General features: G+C 46.7%; 1 protein-coding gene across 2 annotated transcripts in view; it reads left to right on the top strand.

Moving 5' to 3' along the window:
* The window catches only part of LOC144102114 (uncharacterized), a 116,791-nt gene that overhangs the window by 63,811 nt on the left and 29,844 nt on the right, over positions 1 to 23,136 (top strand). Inside the window, exons 2-3 of one of the 2 annotated variants that reach the window (XM_077635404.1) lie at positions 14,835 to 14,942; positions 18,014 to 22,595. In XM_077635404.1, coding sequence (XP_077491530.1) covers positions 14,835 to 14,942; positions 18,014 to 18,169 — 264 coding nt within the window. In that variant the 3' untranslated portion in view covers positions 18,170 to 22,595. Of the gene's footprint in view, positions 1 to 14,834; positions 14,943 to 18,013; positions 22,596 to 23,136 lie in introns of those variants that run through there. The other variant, XM_077635403.1, reaches the window with a different exon arrangement.

Here is a 23,136-nt window from a genome sequence, read left to right as displayed (position 1 = left end):
GGGATATCTAAGGTTGGTTCATTAGTAAAAATTGAGGAAAAGTAAGAATTCATTACATCACTGCGTTTGTCTGATGGAACTTCAGAACCGTTATCGCTAACCAATGAGATATTATGTGATGACCTAATGCCGGGAGCTAAGTTTCCAGAATTTTTTTGGATTGGAGTGAATAATATCCTGTAGATCGTGATGATAAAATTTTCTTTTTGAGCATCGCAAAAGTGTTGTGTAATCGCGAAGACAAGAGAAAAACCTTTCCCAACGCAAGGCGCTAGCCGAATGTTTTGCTGCCCGGAAGACTCATTTCTTTTTATTTGAAAGTCTTCTGAGGGCGTTAGAAAACCAGGGTCTGCTAGCATCGCCTCGAATGCAAACAAGGGGTACATATCGGTCAACGAGTGATAATTTTTTTTTTGAAAGGCAGCCAATTCTCATTTACTCTTCTGGAAGTGGAGGACATGCGGAAGTAATGAAGAAACTTGTCCAGCTCGGTGATAATATTCTGAATGTCAGCCTTCTTATAGTCTGATATACCGTATTTAAGCGATTGTAAGTCGACCCCCCAAATCGCATGTCCGAAAAAAAACAACAGTTGACACGAATTTAATTCGACCCCCCCCCCCCCAATCGCATGTCCGAAAAGAAAAACACCAATGGAGCACTTCAAAAACAAAAATTTATTGCATAGATGGGCTATTCATCCTCACTTGAGTCATCTTCAGTGGTACTGCTGTTGTCGTCGTCGCCGCTGCGATCCCACAGCACATCGTCCTCTATGGAAAGCCCGCACTTCCTAAATGACCGCACCACGACATCGCATGGAACGGCTGCCCAAGCGGAAATCACCCACCCGCACACAGCCGCCAGGGAGGCTCTCTTCACGCGCCCCGTTGGCTTAAGTTCCCCGCCCTTCTGTTGCCAGCCACTCGTTGTACTCACGCCGGAGCAAGTCTTTGAATGGCTTGTTAATGCCAACCTCTAGCGGCTGCAGCTGCCCCGTCAGACCGCCGAGAATCACCAGCATATCTGTATCTTCTTTTCGGAGCTCTGCCTTTACTTTCGCGGTAAGGTGGCCGCGAAATGAGTCCAGCACGAGGAGGTTCGGATTGAGATTTTTGAGGGATGCCCCTGGCCTCAAAAGCTACACCCGATGGTACCAATCAATAACTAAGTCGTTCGTCATAAAGCCTTTTTCGTTCACTCGCACAATCACACCTTTCGGGAACATTTCCTTTGGCATAGTTTTTCTTTTGAAGACGACGTACGGTCGGAGCTTTGTGCCATCTGCCAAGCATGATAGCATAACAGTGAACCGAAGTTTCTCGTTTCTTGTCGTGAGAAGCTTAACCTCGCGAGCTCCCCTCACGCTCACTGTTGTGTTGCTCGTCATGTCGAAGTAGACGGGAGTCTGGTCCGCATTGCCGATTTGGCCGAGCAGGTATCGCCGCGAGTCGCGGAGCCTGAGGTAGTGCCTATGGAAGGCGAGAACTTTCTCCTCGTAAGCAGCAGGTAGCTTCTGGCATACACTGGTACGCCGACGATGAGAGAAGCCAGCCCTCATCATAAATTTCGAAGCCCAAGCCCTGCTGGCTTTGAAGTCTGTTTGGAGTATTCCAGCTTCCGCAGCAAAGACCCGGGCTTGTTGCGTGATCATTTCGCATGTCACTGAAAGGGACCGATCACGTATTTCGGTGACATACGCTGCAAGCTTGACCTCCAGCTCCAGAAAGCGTCCCGACTTCGGCCCGTGCAAATCTCTTCGCTTGGAGTCGCAATCGAAAATTTTGTCTCGCTGCTTCCGCCACTCCCGCACCAATCGTTCAGAAACGTCGAACTTGTGGCCCGCCGCGCAATTATTGGTTTCTTCGACATAAATGATGGCCTCCCTCTTGAACGCTGCTGTGAATGAGCGCCGAATGATTTTCGAACTGGGAGAGCTCATGGCGAAGCACGCGGCCAGCAGTCGAGTCAAAAGCACCAATTCCAAGCACCACCAAACGAAGAGTGATCGGTGTCGGGGCGTCGGCTCTTCCAGCAAACATCGGCATTCCCCAGAAGCGCCGTTGTTACGTATTGCTATAGTGCCTAGAAATATACTGACTAGTGTGCGCAGCGTGCGCGTTTCTTACGGGAGGGCGAGGCCCCCGCCGCGATGACTGCGCGGAGAGGCCGCAAGGGGTGCTGGCGGTCGAGTGGGTGCGCCTGTCGTCGGCTGTCGCGCCGATGCCGCAGCCTCGCGCGATTGCTTAGGGCGTGTGAAATCAATGTTTGACAGGCATCATTTCTTATATTGTGAAGCTGGAAGACGCTAAACGTGAGCAAGAACGTCCTGAGATGTTAGAGGCTAAGAGCGCTGTGTGTGCGTGTCTCCTTTCTCGTGTCCTGTGTAAGCGCGCTGTTTTTCGGTGAGAAAGAGAGGACATGTTTTGTTCCGTTCTGTCGAAGCGGTTATCGGTCTAACGAAGAAAAAGTGTCTGTTCACTGCACCGGCGGATCCAGCACGGCTTGCTGAATGGGAAAATAAGATCAAGAGGGCAGACAAGGCTGACACCGAAGGCTGTCGTGTGCGAAAAACATTTTGAGAACGATTGTATCGAAAGATCTTTTAAGATTACGGTGAACAGCGTCATGAACGAACCCGCCCGAGAGAAGCCACGCCTGAAGCCCGATGCTGTCCCAACAGTATTTGAAAATTACCCAGCTCATCTTGTGCCTAAAAAGACGGTGAAAAGGAAGGTGCGAAATATTTGCGACCAAGGACCGGCACCTAAACAACGGAAGTGAAATGTCGAGCTGGTGGATCCCGAGTTGTGTTCTGCAGTCGACGGCGATGATACGTGGGTTAATTGGCTCTCATTGCGTCTCTCGTGCAGGCGCATCGGAGGAACTCCAGAAGCCTTCCGATTCCGAGCATACAGACACTGCAACAGGACCGGTGTGTGATAGTGAAGCAATACTGCAGATGAAAAATTCCTAGAAAATTTGTTACATTACCTAGACGCATGGCAGCGGCATGCAGAACCAGCTGGGGGCGAATTTCTTACTGAAAACACGGCTTGTGGACTAAGGGTTACGATAAGAAGTACATTAGACTTGCTATCTTACCTTAGCTCCACTGTAGGATACAACCACTTCTTCACATCGCGTTTGAGTCAGGATAAACTGTAAAACGTTTTCGGCATTATAAGGCAGTCGTCCGGTTGCAACGACCACCCTACCGTGTCAAAGTTTCTGGTGACTATTAACTTAATGTCGTTTTATAACCTGGAAAAACCACTGAGAGGTACGAACTGCTCACCAGATGTTATCAAAGCACTCTTGAGTGAAGCACCTGTATCACAGTCTAGCACCAAGGCAGCGCCACTTTTGAACATTATTGATGATTTATTTCACTATGGAAATGTTGATGAAGTCGAGCAGGCAATTGATAGTGTTCTGTCCAGAAATGACCATGCCGGGTACGTAGAAAGAAAAAGTAACGCTGCCTTGATCTACTATGCTGCTGGATATGTGGCGAGGAAGACAATCGGAAAAAACGCATGCCCGCAGTGTGAAACTTGCCTTTGTGTGACACCAAATGACGCAAACATGGATGAGAGTTCTCACTTCACGGCTCATTTTGACAACGGTGGGATTGTTTACCCTAGTTCCACCCTTTCCACTGCAGTCAAGCTAATCGAGGGCGAATTCACCGCCTTCTTCAGCAGAAATATTCTGCATGAAGAGAGTTTGCTAGATTTCGCCAAGTGCTTACGTTCATTCTCACTGTCGCAGCTTGGCTGCTCTAGCCATGAGAGGGAAAATGTATCCGAAGTGGTCAAGTTTTGTCTTGTTAGTGTTCAGATTTTTTGTTAAGGACCTGAACAAGGAAAGAGAAGCTCAAAGGCAGCGACAAAAACTCCTTAAGTTGTGCCACTGCCAGTAGCGTGAAGTATGAATAATTCTACTTTGTCGTCTTTATGTAGCCCTTGATTTGTTATATAATACTGTACACTGTTGTGTGAATAAATTACGTACTTTACGTTTCATGTGTGCAGTAATTGGAGGCGACCAGATTTTTGTTTTCATATTTTTATGTTTTCAGATATCCGTAGATCTCATGCACGTAATTACCAGTGGCTCGACTCGATCCGACGGAGTGCTTAAACAGTGGTATAAAATACAACTTTTTAGAAGCTTGTTTATTCTGGATGGAAATGAGAAACAGGTTATATTGCTGGCATGCTTTGGGCATGTCAGTCTTTACGTGCGGCATCGAGCTTCAGTTCTCAACATCTCGCTATCTGGTAAGTGGGCTAGTTGAATTATGAGGAAGCTGTTGAGATCGGTGGAGTTATTATAAATCGTGGTCGTAATATTCTGGGTTAGGCTCTTCATGAGGAAGAAATAAGAAAATGCTTGTTTTTAATGTTCTGCATTGTGAAGCACAGCTGTTCCAAGATTTTTAACGGAAATATTATTAGTAAGGCATGTTGCTGGGCAAGTTGGTTAAGCATCTTTGAAACTTAGAAAGAATCCACCTTGGCGCAAGTAAAACCACACACACAAAGGAAAGACAAGGAGACAACGGACAGGCGCCAACTTCCAACTGCTTATTACTCAAGAAAACCACACAGATAAATAGTCTCAGGATACGCCCACTTTTTTTCGCTCCATGTGTCTATCACAGCCATAACCTATCACCCTACATTATCAGTTTTTGCACAGAAAATTGTACTCCGCCGCATACAAATACACTGACGTGTCACTCACACACAAAGCCGCCTTTTTCTTTATGTGAAACGCTTCCAATAAAAGCGTCGCCTGTTGAATCTTGCTGCTGCCAAGAATCCTTGCCTTTTCCACTCGAGGATCGCACTTGCACATATTAACATGGTTGACCAAGTTGGCATATTTATCTTTATTGTTTTCAACCTTTTTGCAATGTTCCCCAAGGCGTTTGTTGATGCACCTCCCCGTTTGCCCTATATAGGACTTTCCACAGGTCAGGGGTATCTCGTACACCACTCCTTCCATACAACGGGTGAAGACACGCTGATGTTTTATATTGCATCCAGGGCGCTCAGTGCCACAAATCCGGGGTATAAGTTTGTTCAGCTTGTTTGCTGCTGAAAATACTAGCGGTACTTCGTGTCTGTTAGCCACCTTCTTCAGATTATGTGACACTTTGTGCACATAAGGCATAACTTCAGGTTTTACCGCAGGGCTCCTTTCTTCCGGATTCTTTGGTCTGGTACAGCGTTTTGTTTTTTGGAGGAGGGTTTCAGCGATGGTAGTCAACACCACCGAGGGGAAGCCAGCAGCCAACAGGCGGCCAATCTGATTTTTTAAGCTATCGTGCATTTGGTGCGGACATGACTTTGAAAGCGAGGACTCAATGCAGAGAGAGGCGATGGCGCGCTTCACAATTTTTGAATGCGCCGTATTGAAGGGCAGGAGTTCCTTGCTAGTACAGGGATAGTAACCCCAGCATAAATTGTCCTCCCGGAACGCTAAGCTTAGATCTAAAAATTGCAGTTCTTTCTCGCTTGGGACTTCATGCGTAAAAACTAGACCGCGACTTTTGAGGTTAAAACACTTAAAATTCTGGACACAACAGCTTCAAAAGAATTGTCAAAACCGGTGGATAAAAGGATAAGAAAATCGTCAACATATCTAAAAGTTTTAAAAACAGGTCCTCCTAAAAACAACTGTGCAAGATCCTGGTCCAAAGCAGCTAAAAAAATTTCACATAAAATAGGGGCCACACAGAAACCAATACATGTACCTTTGTTGACAATTGTCTTATCCTTTTATCCACCGGTTTTGACAATTCTTTTGAAGCTGTTGTGTCCAGAATTTTAAGTGTTTTAACCTCAAAAGTCGCGGTCTAGTTTTTACGCATGAAGTCCCAAGCGAGAAAGAACTGCAATTTTTAGATCTAAGCTTAGCGTTCCGGGAGGACAATTTATGCTGGGGTTACTATCCCTGTACTAGCAAGGAACTCCTGCCCTTCAATACGGCGCATTCAAAAATTGTGAAGCGCGCCATCGCCTCTCTCTGCATTGAGTCCTCGCTTTCAAAGTCATGTCCGCACCAAATGCACGATAGCTTAAAAAATCAGATTGGCCGCCTGTTGGCTGCTGGCTTCCCCTCGGTGGTGTTGACTACCATCGCTGAAACCCTCCTCCAAAAAACAAAACGCTGTACCAGACCAAAGAATCCGGAAGAAAGGAGCCCTGCGGTAAAACCTGAAGTTATGCCTTATGTGCACAAAGTGTCACATAATCTGAAGAAGGTGGCTAACAGACACAAAGTACCGCTAGTATTTTCAGCAGCAAACAAGCTGAACAAACTTATACCCCGGATTTGTGGCACTGAGCACCCTGGATGCAATATAAAACATCAGCGTGTCTTCACCCGTTGTATGGAAGGAGTGGTGTACGAGATACCCCTGACCTGTGGAAAGTCATATATAGGGCAAACGGGGAGGTGCATCAACAAACGCCTTGGGGAACATTGCAAAAGGGTTGAAAACAATAAAGATAAATATGCCAACTTGGTCAACCATGTTAATATGTGCAAGTGCGAACCTCGACTGGAAAAGGCGAGGATTCTTGGCAGGAGCAAGATTAAACAGGCGAGTCTTTTATTGGAAGCATTTCACATAAAGAAAAAGGCGGCTTTGTGTGTGAGTGACACGTCAGTGTATTTGTATGCGATGGAGTACAATTTTCTGTGCAAAAACTGATAATGCAGGGTGATAGGTTATGGCTGTGATAGACACATGGAGCGAAAAAAAGTGGGCGTATCCTGAGACTATTTATCTGTGTGGTTTTCTTGAGTAATAAACAGTTGGAAGTTGGCGCCTGTCCATTGTCTCTTTGTCTTTCCTTTGTGTGTGTGGTTTTACTTGCGCCAAGGTGGATTCTTTCCAAGTTTCAAAGGAAGTATTATTACCTTAACGTATGTCACTATAGTAGTTTTTTAAGCAATGCAAGATTTGTGCATTTCTTAAATTCTCTGATTGGGGAAGTTTATATTAAGTTCATTATTCGCCTTCAACAAAATCAGCCCTTTAAAGTCATTTCCAAATATCAGCGTGTATTTTAAATTAATCGAATGTGGCGCTTTAAATTTCACTGCCATAATGTTCTCGATTTCAACGTTTTAATTTCCAGTGCAATGAACATATCGCACGTTCCTTCAGCTAGTGTGCAGTGTATTGCTTAACCTTATTGTCATTTTTTATTTTCACTTCAGTATGGTCAAATGAAGGCTATGTGGTAAGGGGCTTAAGACTTTCTGAAATAATTTCGCTCTCGAGAGCTTAGTAAATAAAAAAATATGGTTGCATGGTTAGTATCGTGCTTTTTGTAGTCGAAAGCAAACTGCTAGAATACGTCAACAAATTGATCTATATTTGGTACTGCAAAATGTGCGCACTGTGAACGAGCTCACGTAGTTCTTATATTACAAAATATTTGTTAAAAGACCACTCTAAATACAAAAAAAAAAGTCTTCTTTGCGCTCCTCCGAGCGCGCGTATCACGGCGCGAATTCAACGCAGATGCACCCACCCGCACAACAGCGCACCAAGCGGGCGCCGGCGGAAATCATCGACATCGGGACCTCCGCCTAGCCCGCGCTTGCCACACTAGCCAGTATATTTCTAGGCACTATAGTATTGCGTAACCGACTGAAATAGCAGCTCGCGACACTCCCCGGCGCTGGCGCAGACTCCGCGATTGGAACAGCGGGACAGCGGCCCTTCCCAATTGGTTTTGGGGGAAAAGAAGTGGCGCAGTATTTGTCTCAAATATCGGCGGAAACCCAGTTGTAAGGGAAGAGATAAAGGGGGGAGTGAAAGAAGAAAGGAAGAACGAGGTGCCGTAGTGAAGGGCTCCCGAATAATTTCGACCACCTGGGGATCTTTAACCTGCTGTACTGACATCGCACAGCACACGGGCGCCTTTGCGTTTCGCTTCCATCGAAACGCTGCCGCCGCGGTTGGGTTCTAACCCAGGTATCCTGTTCAGTAGCACTGAACCATCGCGGTGGTTAACGGTGTGCGCAGTAAAAATAAAAAAATGGAAAATCCTGGCCAAAAAGCCTGCGGAATACCTGAATGCTACGCTTGGAGCCGTAGAGCAAACAAAAACTTCTAACATCGCAGTAGCGTCGCTGATAGATTTTCTTGCTTTTATTGGCAGTTCAAGGTTTTGTTTCGATTGTAAGTCGACCCCCCCCCCCCCACTTCGGAATTTAAATTTCAGAAAAAGGGTCGACTTACAATCGTGTAAATACGGTATTTGACTGATGGTTGATGAGTAGGGATGGGTAAGGACAGTTTGAAAAATAAGGAGCAATGATCACTGAAGCCAGGAATGCATGATAATGACTGAATGGATTCAGGGTTCGAAGCAAGAACAAGGTCAAGAGTACTGTTTTGGCGGGTTGGTATGTCAACTGTTTGAGTATGATTGAAGGTAAGAACTAAATTAATAACTCCTTCGATTGGCCACTGTGCGCCGATAAGTCAAGCCAGTTAATATCAGGGAAGTTGAAGTCGCCACAAAGTAACAACCTCGCGCCGGGATAGCGGGCCAGAAGATCTAGTAGGATTGAATACAGTTGCTTAACAAATGAAATGTCAGCGTCCGGGGCACGATAGCATGCAATTAAAATGATTGTGCTGTAAGGAAATGTTAATTTCAGAACAAGAATCTCATGATTAGTGATTTGAAAAACACAGAAAGAGGGCACACTCGACTTCACAAAAACAAGCACACCGCCACCCCTCCGCCCCACTCTGTTGCGCCTGTACACCGTGAAAGAATGCACATCGTGTAGCAACTCATCATTCGAGATATCAGAAGTTAACTAGAGCTCAGTAAATATTGCTACGTCTGTACTGCTTTCATTTAGAAAGGCTTCAACAGCATCTTTCTTCGGTAGATAGCTGCGAATATTGGCTAGAAGAAACGCTAAAGTATAATAAGTAGGTGCTAAGTATCTCACGCATGGTGACTGCGGACGGCGGCGTGACGGCAACCATTAAGCGGGTGGCAATTGCTATAGTTGCACTTACTCTAGAGAATTTGTTTCGGAATTGTATATGAATTGTCTGTCATTCATGATGAGCTTGTCGAATCGGATCTTTAAACTAGTGCTCCTTTCTTGGGCGTAAGTGTTGTTCACACGCACGTTGAATAATCTTCACGAATTGCATAAGACGTATCTTTAAGCTTGGGTCCCGCTGATAGAATCTTTGATTTATCTTTGAAACACCCGAATTTTACAACTATAGGGTGCTCTTTGCCTGGAATCGCCCTAGACGGTGCGCTCACTCAATGTCGTCATGATTATCCTTTATTCCGAAAAAAAATCAAATTTGACCGGCGAAGGCGATTCTCGGCATCATCACATTTGTTGGTAAGAGCTTTAATTTCAGTGGAGAATTTCTCGATGCTTGTTTTCAAGGTGCAAGAGGATGAGTCGTTCAGTTGGTTATTCTCGACAACTCTTTCCAGTGCGTCTACACACGAAGACTGGCGGCCGGCCAGACCTTCTATATTAGTTTGGGCAGCGCAGATTTGCGATAGTTCTGCGAAAATAGTGGTTTGGGACTGTTCTAGGTGGGACAATGTGTGTGAAATAGATTCAAGCGATACAGGTTCGTCATTGCTCGAAGGTCCGGGATTCAGCTCCACATCTCCCGACATGACAAGAAAGAGAGATACCAAATGGGCATTCAGGCAAAAATAACATAAAAAACAACAATCTACGGTAGCAATCAAGCAGGTCAGAGGGGCACGACACTGCGACCAAAAAAGGACTCCTGGTTCAGAGACAACTAGCGAGAGGGAGGGAACTAACCTGCGCAAAAAGGAGCGGTTGCATGACCATATTCGTCGCAGCGGCGTGCCCCGAATGGCCCCAGAACGGAGGCGGTATTTGTAGGCAAGGCAAAGCTGCTGAGGTGGCAGTACTGCGTGGTTGCCAGGCCAAGAACTCGACAGTAGCTGAATGCGGTGGATTCAGCCTGTCTTCTGCTGCTCTGTCGTTATCCACAGAAGGCTGAGTAGCAGGGTCATCGGGTTGACGAGCGGTGATGGGATCGATGAGGCCGAAACCAGAATGTAGCGGAGCAAAGGTGCATAGCAGGAAAGCTTGCGCAAAAAGGAGCGGTTGCATGACCATATTCGTCGCAGCAGCATGCCCCGAATGGCCCCAGAACAGAGGCTGTATTTGTAGGCAAGGCAAAGCTGCTGAGGTGGCAGTACTGCGTGGTTGCCAGGCAAAGAACTCGACAGTAGCTGAATGCGGTGGATTCAGCCTGTCTTCTGCTGCTCTGTTGTTATCCACAGAAGGCTGAGTAGCAGGGTCATCGGGTTGACGAGCGGTGGTGGGATCGATGAGGCCGAAACCAGAATGTAGAGGAGCAAAGGTGCATAGCAGGAAAGCTTGCGCAAAAAGGAGCGGTTGCATGACCATATTCGTCGCAGCAGCATGCCCCGAATGGCCCCAGAACAGAGGCTGTATTTGTAGGCAAGGCAAAGCTGCTGAGGTGGCAGTACTGCGTGGTTGCCAGGCAAAGAACTCGACAGTAGCTGAATGCGGTGGATTCAGCCTGTCTTCTGCTGCTCTGTCGTTATCCACAGAAGGCTGAGTAGCAGGGTCATCGGGTTGACGAGCGGTGGTGGGATCGATGAGGCCGAAACCAGAATGTAGCGGAGCAAAGGTGCATAGCAGGAAAGCTTGTGCAAAAAGGAGCGGTTGCATGACCATATTCGTCGCAGCAGCATGCCCCGAATGGCCCCAGAACAGAGGCTGTATTTGTAGGCAAGGCAAAGCTGCTGAGGTGGCAGTACTGCGTGGTTGCCAGGCAAAGAACTCGACAGTAGCTGAATGCGGTGGATTCAGCCTGTCTTCTGCTGCTCTGTCGTTATCCACAGAAGGCTGAGTAGCAGGGTCATCGGGTTGACGAGCGGTGGTGGGATCGATGAGGCCGAAACCAGAATGTAGCGGAGCAAAGGTGCATAGCAGGAAAGCTTGCGCAAAAAAGAGCGGTTGCATGACCATATTCGTCGCAGCGGCGTGCCGCCCAAGAGCCGTCTGGCAAGATTGCCTGGGAAGCGCTCGTCTCGAATGATGGTGGCGCCATTCACTGATGTCACACGCATGCGCAGTAGGCTGAAGCACAGGTATTAAGCACTAGTACTGATAATTAACTAATTAGTATTTAACTGTGAGGACACTTGCCTGCTTACATGGAGGAATGTGAAAGCAGGTGTCTTGAGGAAAGAAAGGTTTTTGAGGGAAGGACGCAGTAGCTCTCACATCTAGAAATCTTGGTGGATGCCTCAACCACGTTTGATCGATAGCTATAGTGGGACACTTTTCTGCAAACATCCCCGCTGGCGAGTCATGAGTCTATAAAGGCTTTCACTTTGAAACTGACCTCTGTTGTCATGCATACCACTAATAAATTGAAAGCCAAATATATGGTCGGCTTTATAGAATAGCACCAAAATGAAGAAGGCTTCACCAGCTTCTTAGCAGTATGCTGTCAAACTTGAAAGAGAGAAAATGCACATTGATTGCTTGTGGCATAGCTACATGTGAAAACCATGGCAGTGAGTGCGATTCCCACACGCAGCTGATCATATACTTCCTGTCTGTCAGGTAGAACCCAAATGGTGCTGCGTCCTCCTCGTTGTAGATGTTGATGCTCCTGCTGTTATCACCACTCGCCGGTGGTGTCATGATCCTGCAGCTGGGTGTGGATGAATGTCTTCTGTTACACAGTGCAAGCTGTGCTGATCAAAGAGAACTCTTGACCATGCCATGCAGCACTTGACATCTTTGCAGGCACCTCATGTAATCATTCAGGAGCCTGGTATAGCCACCTAGCTAGGTAACCTGTCCAGCCGAGACGTGAGCGAAGATGGATCTGGTATCAGGGCTTTCGAGCACATAAGACCCCATGGTGAAAGTGGTCGGCAACATCTGCATTTGACACACCATCACCTGCAAGTTAATGTTGTACACTGAAATCTTCGCACAAGCTAGAAATTCGGTGAAGATATGAAAAGCCTTTACTACTTCCCATACTAGTTGCTCTTTATGACAATACAGCACAACAGTGTTGTCAAAGTACGGAGTGCACAGGCAGGATTTGCAGTGTGCAACCAACTTTGATGAACCAGAGCCTCCCAAAGTTGGTCGCAGTAAAACTAAAAATCAACGCGAAATTCTAGAGGCATAGGAGCAGATCGATGTGTAAGTGACACGACGGTGAGTCTATTCAATAAAGAAATTATATTTTTCAGCTCCTTAATGTAAACGTGTTGCGCAATGATTGTGGTCCTGATGGTTGTCTGTGATGCTGCAGTCTACCTTTTCTTGTAAATCTGTCGTATGTTCACAAGCGTGGTTTGATACTGAAGGGTATAAATGTGATGATTTCTGAAATAAATGCAGTCGATAGTCCAGCGTCGTCCTGTGTTCCTGTTCTGTGTCTCTGTCCTTTGCACTGGTTTTCTTTCTGCAATCGTGTACCGACTCGCCCAGCTCTCCACTGTACTGAATCAGTGCTGTTGCACACAGCGTTTCAGCAGCTTTCTGTTTCCGGTTTTCACAATGCCTTGCCCAGTACCATTTGGTCTTCATTATCTGGTGCTTTGCTCAGAAGTGTGTGGATTGCTTGCAGAATCTGCTGTGTTGTGTGTGTCTTTGTGCGGCAGGCTGCGTGCTTTTGAACGCAAACAAAAAGCAATGGGCAAGCGCAGACGATCCTACACTGCAGGCTTCAGAGTGAACTTCAAGTGGCAAAATACGCTGAGGAACACGGTAAATGGGAGACCGGGCACAAGTTTGACGTCGACAAAAAGTGTGTTCGCTGCTGGTGTCTGCAAAGGCAAGACTTGACCAAGGCTACCCGAACCTGCAAGGCTTTCCATACAGTGCAAGTCCCCAAAACTTGAAGAGGACCTCGTCGAGTAGAGTACGCTCACAGTACTAGAGCCAACGACTCCGCGGTGTCTTTTGGAACTGATGCGCATGAAAACAATTGCTGTTGCTCAGCACATGAACATTCGACCTGCGAACTTGAAAGGCAGCTGAGGGTGGCTTCAACGTTTTATGAAACGGCACCTACTCCCCATCCGCTGTCGAACAACGTTGTGCCAGAAGCTGAATACGAGAGCCAAATAATGAAGTTTCATCACTTTGTCAACACGCTTCAGAGGGAGCATGAGTATGACTTCCCACAATGCTGATCAGACCCCTGTTTGCCCCTGTAAGTTGCACAGTGGAAGAGGCAAAAACTGTCTCCGTGCACACTCTTGGCGCCGAACGGCTGTTTCTTTTGCATCACTGCCAAGAGGGGTGATCCCCCGTAGGAAAAGGTTGGATGTCTCACAAACTGGTCATAGACAGCTGGCTGAAAAACATTATGGCAGAGCCGATCGCGCACACTTTCTTATTAAGGACGGAAGTTTGAACTCAAAGAAAGTGTGCACGATGTCTTATCCTTATTTTGACAACATGGAAATGGCTTAAGTTTTACATGTGAAGTACCTGAAGGTAAAGTTAAGGTAAGTTAATATCTCAATATTGAGTTTTGTGAGGAACAGGTTTGTTGGGTGTATGCTTTGCGCTCAAGAAAGAGGCTTCTGCAATACGACTCTGCTCATTCCAAGCTAATAAAAAGGGGGATTCCTTCCCTTTGCGTCGAATCCACCCTCAGAAAATCAAGCTCTCACAAGATGCACCTACGTTTTCGAAACCAATTGATCGGGCTGTCTTCAGCTGGGTTCCCTGATTTGCTCGTAACGGCTGTCGCTGAAAGCCTCCTACAGAAGATGAAGGGAAAGGTTGTGAGAGCTGGGGAAGATGTCCCTCTAGAAGAGGTGGTGCGACCTGTGGTGGGGCCCTACATGCACTAGTTAGCCCACAGCTTGAAAAAGGTCATTCTAAAAGATGTTCTTTTAGCCCAAACCAAGCTTCTGCTGGAAGAAGTACATATGCTGCTTGTGCGTGCGGTGAAAGAAGCACCAACTTCTCAGGGATCTCGAACCGATGCTGGGGAGGTATGCGACTGTCCTTTTTTTTTTTTCTAAGGCGCCGTGGTGGCTGAGTGGTTATGGCACTCGGTTGCTGACCTGAAAGACGCAGGTTCGATCCCAGCCGTGGCAGTCGAATTATGACGGAGGCAAAATGCTAGAGGCTGTGCAATGTCAGTGCATGTTAAAAAACCCCAGGTGGCCAACATTTCTGGTGCCCCCCTGAGTCGCTTTGGGACGTTACCATAAACTTTTGTTTTTACTTTTTTGATCCCCTTCTTTAATCTTACAATATCGAAAGTGCAGCAAATAAATTTGCCGGGGTGTTCAATCGGTTATCAGAACAGGTTCCGATCGAGCCCTGCCACTGTTTGTTCTTTCGACTTGGAACAGTGCCTGTCGGTATATAGGGATGAAACTATGGATTGAAATGTTGCTTTTCATCAGGAAGTGTTTTTTTCTTGTCTTGCACTGTGGACTACGCTTGAAGGAAAGCTTTCGCGGGCATGCAGCTCAAGTTTGGCACGTGGTCTTCTGATCATGACAAATGTTTCGTCTGCATGCTGTAGTTCGCATGCCCGTCCGGGAAGTCTGCACGGGCGTCAGTAAAGCGAAAGTAGTGAGGGCCGGGGGAAAATCTGACCGGTGCGAGTGCAGCCGCGCTGCTGTTGGGCATTGAACCATGGGCATGCGGTCGCAGGGTCGAAAGGGCATTTCACCAAGTGCAGTACTCGCGTGAGAGCAACCATTCCACGGAGGAGGACAGTGGCCATTCTCCTCATGCAGGGCAAGCAAGTCATGCTTCTGTGGCTCATGGAAACTGGCCTGGCACTCTACTCTGCTGAGGACCTGCAGCCTGGACAACACACTGTCAAGCTGCTCGTGGGAAGCAAGGTGAGTGGCCACTTTGACCTGATATCGGCCAGCGCGATCACTTGAACGTGTAATGCATTCTGCCGCTGAAAGCCGGACGGATAGAGGTGGGCGTGTGTGTCCAGTGTCAACTGCAGGCTTCTGTGGGGGGCTGTTTTGCTTATTTGGAGCAGGGAATGCCAGGGCTTTGCCTACACCTCCAGAATGTTCCCTCCTTTGAAATGTGCCGCCGCGAGAGCGCACACTGATTAGCGCATTCTATGCGAACAAATTGTATTTTCATTTAAATTATAAATAGGGCCCTTCGTTTTTTTGTGCCCCGAACATATTTCTTAAAAATCAGGTTAAGGCCGATGTTGGTTATCAACTTCACAAAGCTGAAGACACCACAAGAAAATTTGTGGATCATAGCAAAAGCAGAGTCAAACATATGAAGCAAATCAGTCAGAAACCGAAAGAAGACAAAAATAAAAATAAAACCAATAACAAAAAATTAACAACCCACCTAAACAAGCAACAGACTGCCGCTAGTAATGCAGGAGGTAGTTGTGAGTCAGGCCTACCCGTTCACCTAACTACGTACATGCACTGCAGTGAAGCCAGCCATCCAGGAGAAACATAAGTAGTATGTGGTGAAGTTTTGCACTGCAGGTGTGCAAAACTTAAAAACATAGCCGGAACGCGGCGAAGCCACCCTACCAGGGTGCCTGTGGCTCCGTTGAAAACTTGGGGACGTCCAAAACGCTGCTCGCCAACTTCTGACCAAATGGCATCTCCTTCGAGTTCCGTCTTTTTTTCCAGCTGTCACATATTTCCCGGTGTGCAGAATAACTCGCGCAGTGTGTTTTCGACACGCGGGAACAGTTTTCTTACAGAAGCCTCACAACTCACCCAAACCGCCACCGCATTTGGCCATTCGCAAGCTGCTGAGAATCCGCGCTTATTCCCGTTTTTCACCGATATCGCGCACTGCGCAAACATTGTTGCAAACTCGCAATTAAGGGCTTTATACTTTTCTCGCTGCTAGGCCATTTTGCCGAGAAAAGCCACTGAACTCGCTCAATGAGCCACCAAATCGCACGAACCATTTAGGTGCGCCAAGGTAGATACCTCGGCTTGAGCGCGGTGCAATTGACGGCTAAAGTGAAAAGAGAAAAGCGATATGAACTGGTAATTTGCTGCTCGCTATCCTGAGTTATACAGTTATTCCCAGTGAAGCCTCACAACTCACACAGAGTGCACTTGACGCGTGCGGATAAGTTGGCATGTGAGGCGGGCCATGCCAGTCCCACAATGACGGGCCGAACTTTCCACCACTACGGTCGGCTGCGGGCCAAGCAAAGCAGTAATGAAAATGAGCAAGTCTGTGTTTAGTTTGCCGGAGTCTCTAATAACTCATCTCCGAGGGTTTGAAACATTTATTCGAGTGCTTTGCACCTTGGCAAGATGATGGGTAAAATAGCGTCCGCTGTAGGCAATCTTTCTGTAATCTCATGCTCCTCTGCTTTCGGAATAAATAAAGACTTTGCGCCCTTTTCAGGTATATGTTTAACGGGATTCCTTCTTTTCATCAGTCGGCACTTGTGATCGTGTAGAAGAGAGAAGGCACTTTTGCCATCTGGCATGGGCTTATGATTTGTGTCCGCTTTCTTGTCAGCCACTTTAGAAGAACGTCAGTTTGGGCTAGATGGTGCATTATTTGAGACAGAAATGGTAATAGCGCTGCAATTAGACGTACACAAGAAAGACTGACACAGGACATGCGCTAACTTCATCTGATTTTATTTACTGCAAGGCCAGCAAATATATGGAAAATTCAAGGCATGCGCAAACAACACCTACACAACAGGCATCAACAAAACCGTTCAAGATATGATATCTCATTCTTGAAAAGGCGAACTGAGGTATCACTCACGCAATCTACTCCCCTCTTCCTAATGTGGAATGCTTCCAGAAGCTCCCTCGCCTTCGTATCTCCACTCCTGCCCAGAATCTTTATCTCCCGAAGCCGTGGCTCACACTTCTTGCATTGCTGGCATCTTTTTTGCCCCGGCCCATGTTCTGCCGCACGATTACAAACGAAGCAATCCGCGCAATGCTGTGAAAGATGCGCACCTCCTAGATTTGTAAGCGATCTTGCGTGCTCAGCCGCGCGGTCATTAACGCACCGCCCCGTTTGGCCCACGTAGGCTTTTCCGCAGGTCAGTGGTATTTCATACACCACACCTGTGCAGCACTTCACGTACTGCTTACCATGCTTTTTGTTGCAGGAGCTCTTTTTATCGCGCATAGCTGGCCAAGCTTTCGTGGGGCAGAAAACACGACCGGCACGCCATGTCGCTTTGCCACTTTCTTCACATTGTGCGCGACCCTGTGCACATAAGGCACAACTTCTGGTCTCACCGACCTAACAACATCTTTAGAACTTTTTGTAGCGAAAGGATCATGAACACTAAGTGAGCTCAGATGCTTCTGTAAGAATTTGCTAAGAACCACCTGCCACGTACCATTCTCACTGACCACAGTTCTAAAAGGTATCGACGGTTTATGCGTTTTTGCTGTAAAAAATACAGAAAGAGCATTGTATTTACTGTTACTGATGTGGTTTGCCACTGATGTGGTTTGCCAGCATGTCCTGTGTCAGTCTTTCTTGTGTACGTCTAATTGCAGCGCTATTACCATTTCTGTCTCAAATTGTCAGCCACGTTTGTATGTATTTTGGCTAACGGTGAAGTCGCCAATGAGATGCTAAAACAGGCCTGTGAGACAGCACTGCTGACCCGATCGGCGATGCGCATGGATGAAATACGGAGGCACAATCCCCATGTCATTCAAAAGAATACAGAAAGGTCCACTTGTCCTGCCTGTAACTCATGTTTAAGCACCGAGACCTCCGTAAAGTTTCTGTAGTATCTGAAAGCAGAGGTGTTGGCATCGCACCTTATTAATGTCTTGCAGTTGGTCGCGGCCTTTTGTGGGAGAACACATGCACAGCGCACTCGCCCAACATTTCTGAGGCAGCGAGCCGCAGTGGGCTCGGCGAGGCGGCGGGGATCATGTCGCTAACGCAAAGATTCCTGTTTACTATACAGGTTGCCCTGTTTGCCACAGCCGGTGTGTCAACGATTTCAAGCACATGTCGCCACTTGGGATCGGATAACAGCAAAGATGGCTTCGTCGGTGTTAGCTGCCCTGTACCTGATTCGGATGTGCAAGTGTTCCACTCCAGGATTTTCGTGCATCAGTGATGTCTCCAACATGGGTTATAATACTCTCCCCAGCGTTACTTCACCAGTGGGCTCGGCGAGGCGGCAGGGATCATGTCGCTAACGCAACGATTCCTGTTTACTGTCCAGGTTGCCCTGTTTGCCACAGCCGGTGCGTCAACGATTTCAAGCACGTGTCACCACTTGGGATCAGATAACAGCAAAGATGGCTCCGTCGGTGAAAGCTGCCCTGTACCGGATTTGGACTTTCTGCCTGAGATGCGCAGTGTTCCACTCCAGGATTTTCGCGCATCAGTGACGTCTCCAGCATGGGTTATAAAAGACTGTCCCCAGCGTTACTTCACCAGTGGGCTCGGCGAGGTGGTGGGGATCATGTCGCTAACGCAAAGATTCTTGTTTACTGTCCAGGTTAGTAGTGTTTGTTCGTACAGAAGTGATGAAAGGTGTCTTGTCGTTATGCCGAGCCCACATATGGTTTTGACCCTTGCTTATGAGTGTTTCTGTACATCGATGCTATTGCTTTGTGGAGACGTTGAGCAAAACCCTGGTCCAGATCCCTTTGTCACGGAAATTCTTCAGCAACTTGTTATAGGCTAGCAAGCTATATGCAATGACTAGGCCAAAGTTATCAGTAGGCTAGAACAGACAGAAAAAACTCTTGCGAACTTTGGCGTGCGCGTGAACGAACTCGACGAAAACGGGAAAATAATAGCCGCAAAGATGAAGGAAATAGATGGCCTACATGAAAGCTTAGCAGAAGTCCAAGCATCATTGAAATCACAGAGTGCAAGGTTGGTTGATCAAGAAGATAGAAGTCGCAGGAGAAATTTGATTGTGTTTGGCATTAAAAAAGAAGAAAACGAGACTGCAGAAATATTGCGCCAAAGGTGATCGACGAAGTTTTCCACGATAAACTTGGACTTGCGTGTACTTCTGTTGCCCACATTCACAGGTTAGATCGCCAAGGTTCGAATTCACCAGTTGTCTTATAATTTCAGGATTACTTAGAAAAACAACAGGTTTGGAGCAGCGTTGGAAAGCTAAAGGGGACCGGAGTGTCTATCCAAAACGATTATTCTGCGGAGACAGTTAAAAGGCGTAAATTACTTTGGCTGAGTGCAAAAAATGAAGTTTATAGTGGCAAAAAAGTTTCTCTTTTGCATGAAAAACTGCGTATTGATAACGCCTACTACGTGTGGGACGATGCTTCGAATTCACGTGTTCCAGTGCCTATCAGAGGAGGCGAGACTTCTGAAAGATAGCAGTTGCAGGCCCAAGCACATGATCTACGCGTGTTGTCCCTTAACGCCAGAAGTATCAAGAACAAAACTGATGCCCTTGAACTACTACTACTTTCTTACGACCCACACGTTCTTGTTCTTTCAGAAATATGGCTGCATGATAAAATAAGTAATGACGAGATTATTCCCCCTGGCTATCACATCTTTAGAAGGGATCGCAGTTCAAGAGGCTGGGGTGTTGCAGTAATTGTGAAGTCATTTTTGCGGGTCACTGTCCTGGACCAAATTTCTGATCATGAAAGTCTGTTTTTAAATGTGTCGAGTTGGGGTTTGACCTTTTTATTTTGTGCAGTTTTACCGTGCTCCTGACACTGAAACCGCATTTCTCGAGAGCTTATATGGTCACCTGATAGCCAAGCGTGAAACTAATGTGATTGTGATGGGGGATTTCAATTTACCAGGCTTGGACTGGGGAGTTTAGTTTATGGGACCTGTGTTTCTAGCGATGTAATTATGGACATTATGTTAGCCTTAAACCTTAACCAAATTGTGTGTGACTGCACCCGTAAAAATGCTCTGTTGGATTTGTTTTTTATCAGTGATGTGTTCTCTAATGGAGAATTGAGGGTTGAACCTGGTATTTCGGATCACCATTTGCTGTTTTTTTCTTGTCCTACTGATCACGTTAAAAGTACATGAAATTTGTCTGTTGCCTGTGTCCATGATTTTGATCGCTCTGACGACATTTCTATTATTGACTATTTGGATGATGTGTTGATGTGTACCAATGAAGGCGGCACACACAGCTTATGGGAATGCCTCAAGAAGGGCATTTTATTTTGCACCGCAAATTTTGTACCTCGGCGAAAAATTAGAAACAATCGTCGCAGCCCCTGGGTGAGTCGTGATATTATTCATATGAAGCAGAGACTTAAACGTCTTAGGCGACATCACTCTTTATTTTCTCAGTATTTGCAGAAATTAAAACATGAATTAGCACAGGCACTTACTTCAAAATTTCATTACTTTAAGGGGGGAAGCGGGTCTTTGGGACAAAAAAATCGACTTTTCAATTTGGTCATAGTTGGATAAGTCTCATTATTTTCCATCTTAATTTCAAGTTTCATGGCTGAATACCGCGTAGTTGACGAGAAATCGACTCGCAAAGATGTAATTTTGACAAGAGAGCTCGCGAAAATAGGTTAGAAAATGCCCGTTTTGCGTCGCGTGTCGCGTCAAAAGTGGCCGGCGCAGCTAGGCGACTTTGGGCTCGTTTGAAAGAGCAACGCCTCAGCTTTCTTTCCCGCCGGAACAAAAGGTCTACTGCGATTGGTCGCCAAGAAAAGACAGAAAACAAAATATAAAATTCCGCAATGCTATTGGCTGTTGGACACCACGTGGCGAAATTCAAACGCCTCATTGGCCGGCGCCATTTTTTTGAAGGCGCCGCGCTCCTCCTGCGACGCCATTTTGAAAAAGACCACCGTGGCTTGAAACCGATACCGTATCGGAAGTTCGCAGCGCGCATAAGTTTGGGGAAAAAACGTAAAAAAAGGGCGCAGAAAGTAAGCGGAAGACACAAGTTCGTCGGCAGTGATGTCAACCAGCAGCAGCGGAGTGCCTGAGCGTGAACCGGCGGATGACGCGACTTTGGCAGCCGTTCCGGCGTTCGTTCCAAGCGCGGTGCATATCGCGGCTGCAGAGGATGACGGAGAGCCGGAGGATGGTTTTACTTAAAAGTGATCGGAAGATCTGCAGGGAGAGATGCGTGTCGAGCCGCGGGTACCGGCGCTCGATCCACCGTGCCGCTGCGCACCAACTGTGCAGAAACACTCGCGGCGCGCATTCTGACTGGTGAATTATAGTTTGCTCACTTACAATCAAACTGCGGCGACAGTTTATGGGAGTGTTTTTACTAAGCCGGAGTGCACAGGCACCGAACGAAAGCACACCTTCCCCGTGAACTCGTGATGTGACTTCGTCTCCGCAAGCACGCCTTGGCTATCTCCACTGCCGCTACACCGCTGCCGTAGAGGAAATATTCCTTTTGGCCCTGACTTTTGGCAAGAGCCGACGCATCTCTCACCATGGCAGCTATGCAAGAATTTAATGAAATGCTCATTAATGAAGTTCAAAAGTAAAGGGTGTTGTGGGTATGTCCTACACGCACTATATGTCGCAAGAGCGCAGGAATGTCGCCTGGCGCCTCATCGCACCGTCCCTCGGGCGCACTTTTCTGCGTCACGTGACTCTGTGTAGACTAAAAAATAAAATTATTACCTAAACATATCTTTCAATGTTTTTATTGTGTTTTATCTTGTATGAAGCCTTAAGAGCGTTGTTCTACGCGTTAATTAACGCAAAATGACAACGCTGAAGCGGCCGCAATCGAGCAACACTGAAAACGCGCCGCTCCGACGCCTACCCGTCGCTTCGTGCGTTACAAGGCGGATTTGCGGTTTACGCCAGCGGCAGCGATGGGCGACGGCGGCGTCATCGCGCGACGTATCGCGAAGGAATATCGCCTCATGCGGGGAATAACGAGGCACAGGAGTGCAATTCGGCGGTCGTGATAAGCGCTTGTCTACCAACTTCGGCGTCCGCCTTCGACACGGAGCAAATTGCGGGCTCGGGCGAGATTGGCAGCAGCGGGTCAGAGTAGACATATTTCTGACCAGCGCTGTCGCGAAGATTGCGAAGCACGCCGATGATAAAATCGCCGGTTTGGCAGCAATTTCCGCAACCTAGCGCAAGATGCAGACGCTAGCGAACGAGCATGTAGACGCCAACCCTTCATTGCCTGCGGAGCTACCGATGTGGTCGTAGATTTGGTGACGATCGACTGACAGCTTCACAATACAGTGTGCACCCTCCTAATCATTTTTGCAGCTTGCTAAGCGGCGGCAACGGAAAAAATGTGATTCAGACTATTCACTGTGCGCCTTCTAAGCTGTTTGTTTTGGAAAATTAACCACTGTAATTTGCTTACACAGCTTCAAAATGTTTGATTTCGTTTTTTGCGTTTTTTGTTTCATTTTCTGCACCACCCTACACACTGCTGACAAGCTTTTCCCGGCTTTGGTTCGCGCGATTTTCACCATTCTTGTTTTATTTGAAAGCTGAATAATTGGACCTTGCAATAAAACCATCAACAGCACTCTTAATAAACTGTGAAAATATTAAACGGCATAAATAAAAATCACTTTTTCCTTGCCACTTTTACGTGAACTTCAAAACATTGTAACTTTGGTTACACAAGGGCTAGAACACCGAAAGTACCCTTATTGCAAGCATTAATAACAGTAGAATCCACTGGGATAAAAATTATTTGAATCTGAGTAGCCAATTTTTTCAAAAAGTTGTCAGAATAATTTTACCGAAATCCTTGAATTAATAACAAACGACATAATATACACAAAAATGGACACCATATTTGAAATCAGCACACTAAAGTACATAATAGCTGAAGTTTTCATTATGCTAAGTCCAATATTAAAAAATTTTTCTCTAAGACCCTCTTCCCCCCTTAGGTCACCCTTTTTCATTCATAAAAACAGATCCGAGCAAATTTTGGCGATACCTTGGTCAACAAAGGGAAGCCTTCAAAGAAATTAGAAGTGAGGATGGGAGCCTCGTCACTGATGTGAAGGATATAGCTGAACAGTTTAACAGGTATTTTCAAAGTGTTTTCGGGAGCCTTTCAGATATGGTTGTTGATGCACCCAAACAACCCATCGATCCTAACGA

The sequence above is a fragment of the Amblyomma americanum genome, chromosome 8 (genome assembly GCF_052857255.1).
Source record: "Amblyomma americanum isolate KBUSLIRL-KWMA chromosome 8, ASM5285725v1, whole genome shotgun sequence".
Lineage (NCBI taxonomy): Eukaryota > Metazoa > Arthropoda > Arachnida > Ixodida > Ixodidae > Amblyomma > Amblyomma americanum.
This window is presented reverse-complemented; position numbering and strand designations above follow the sequence as displayed.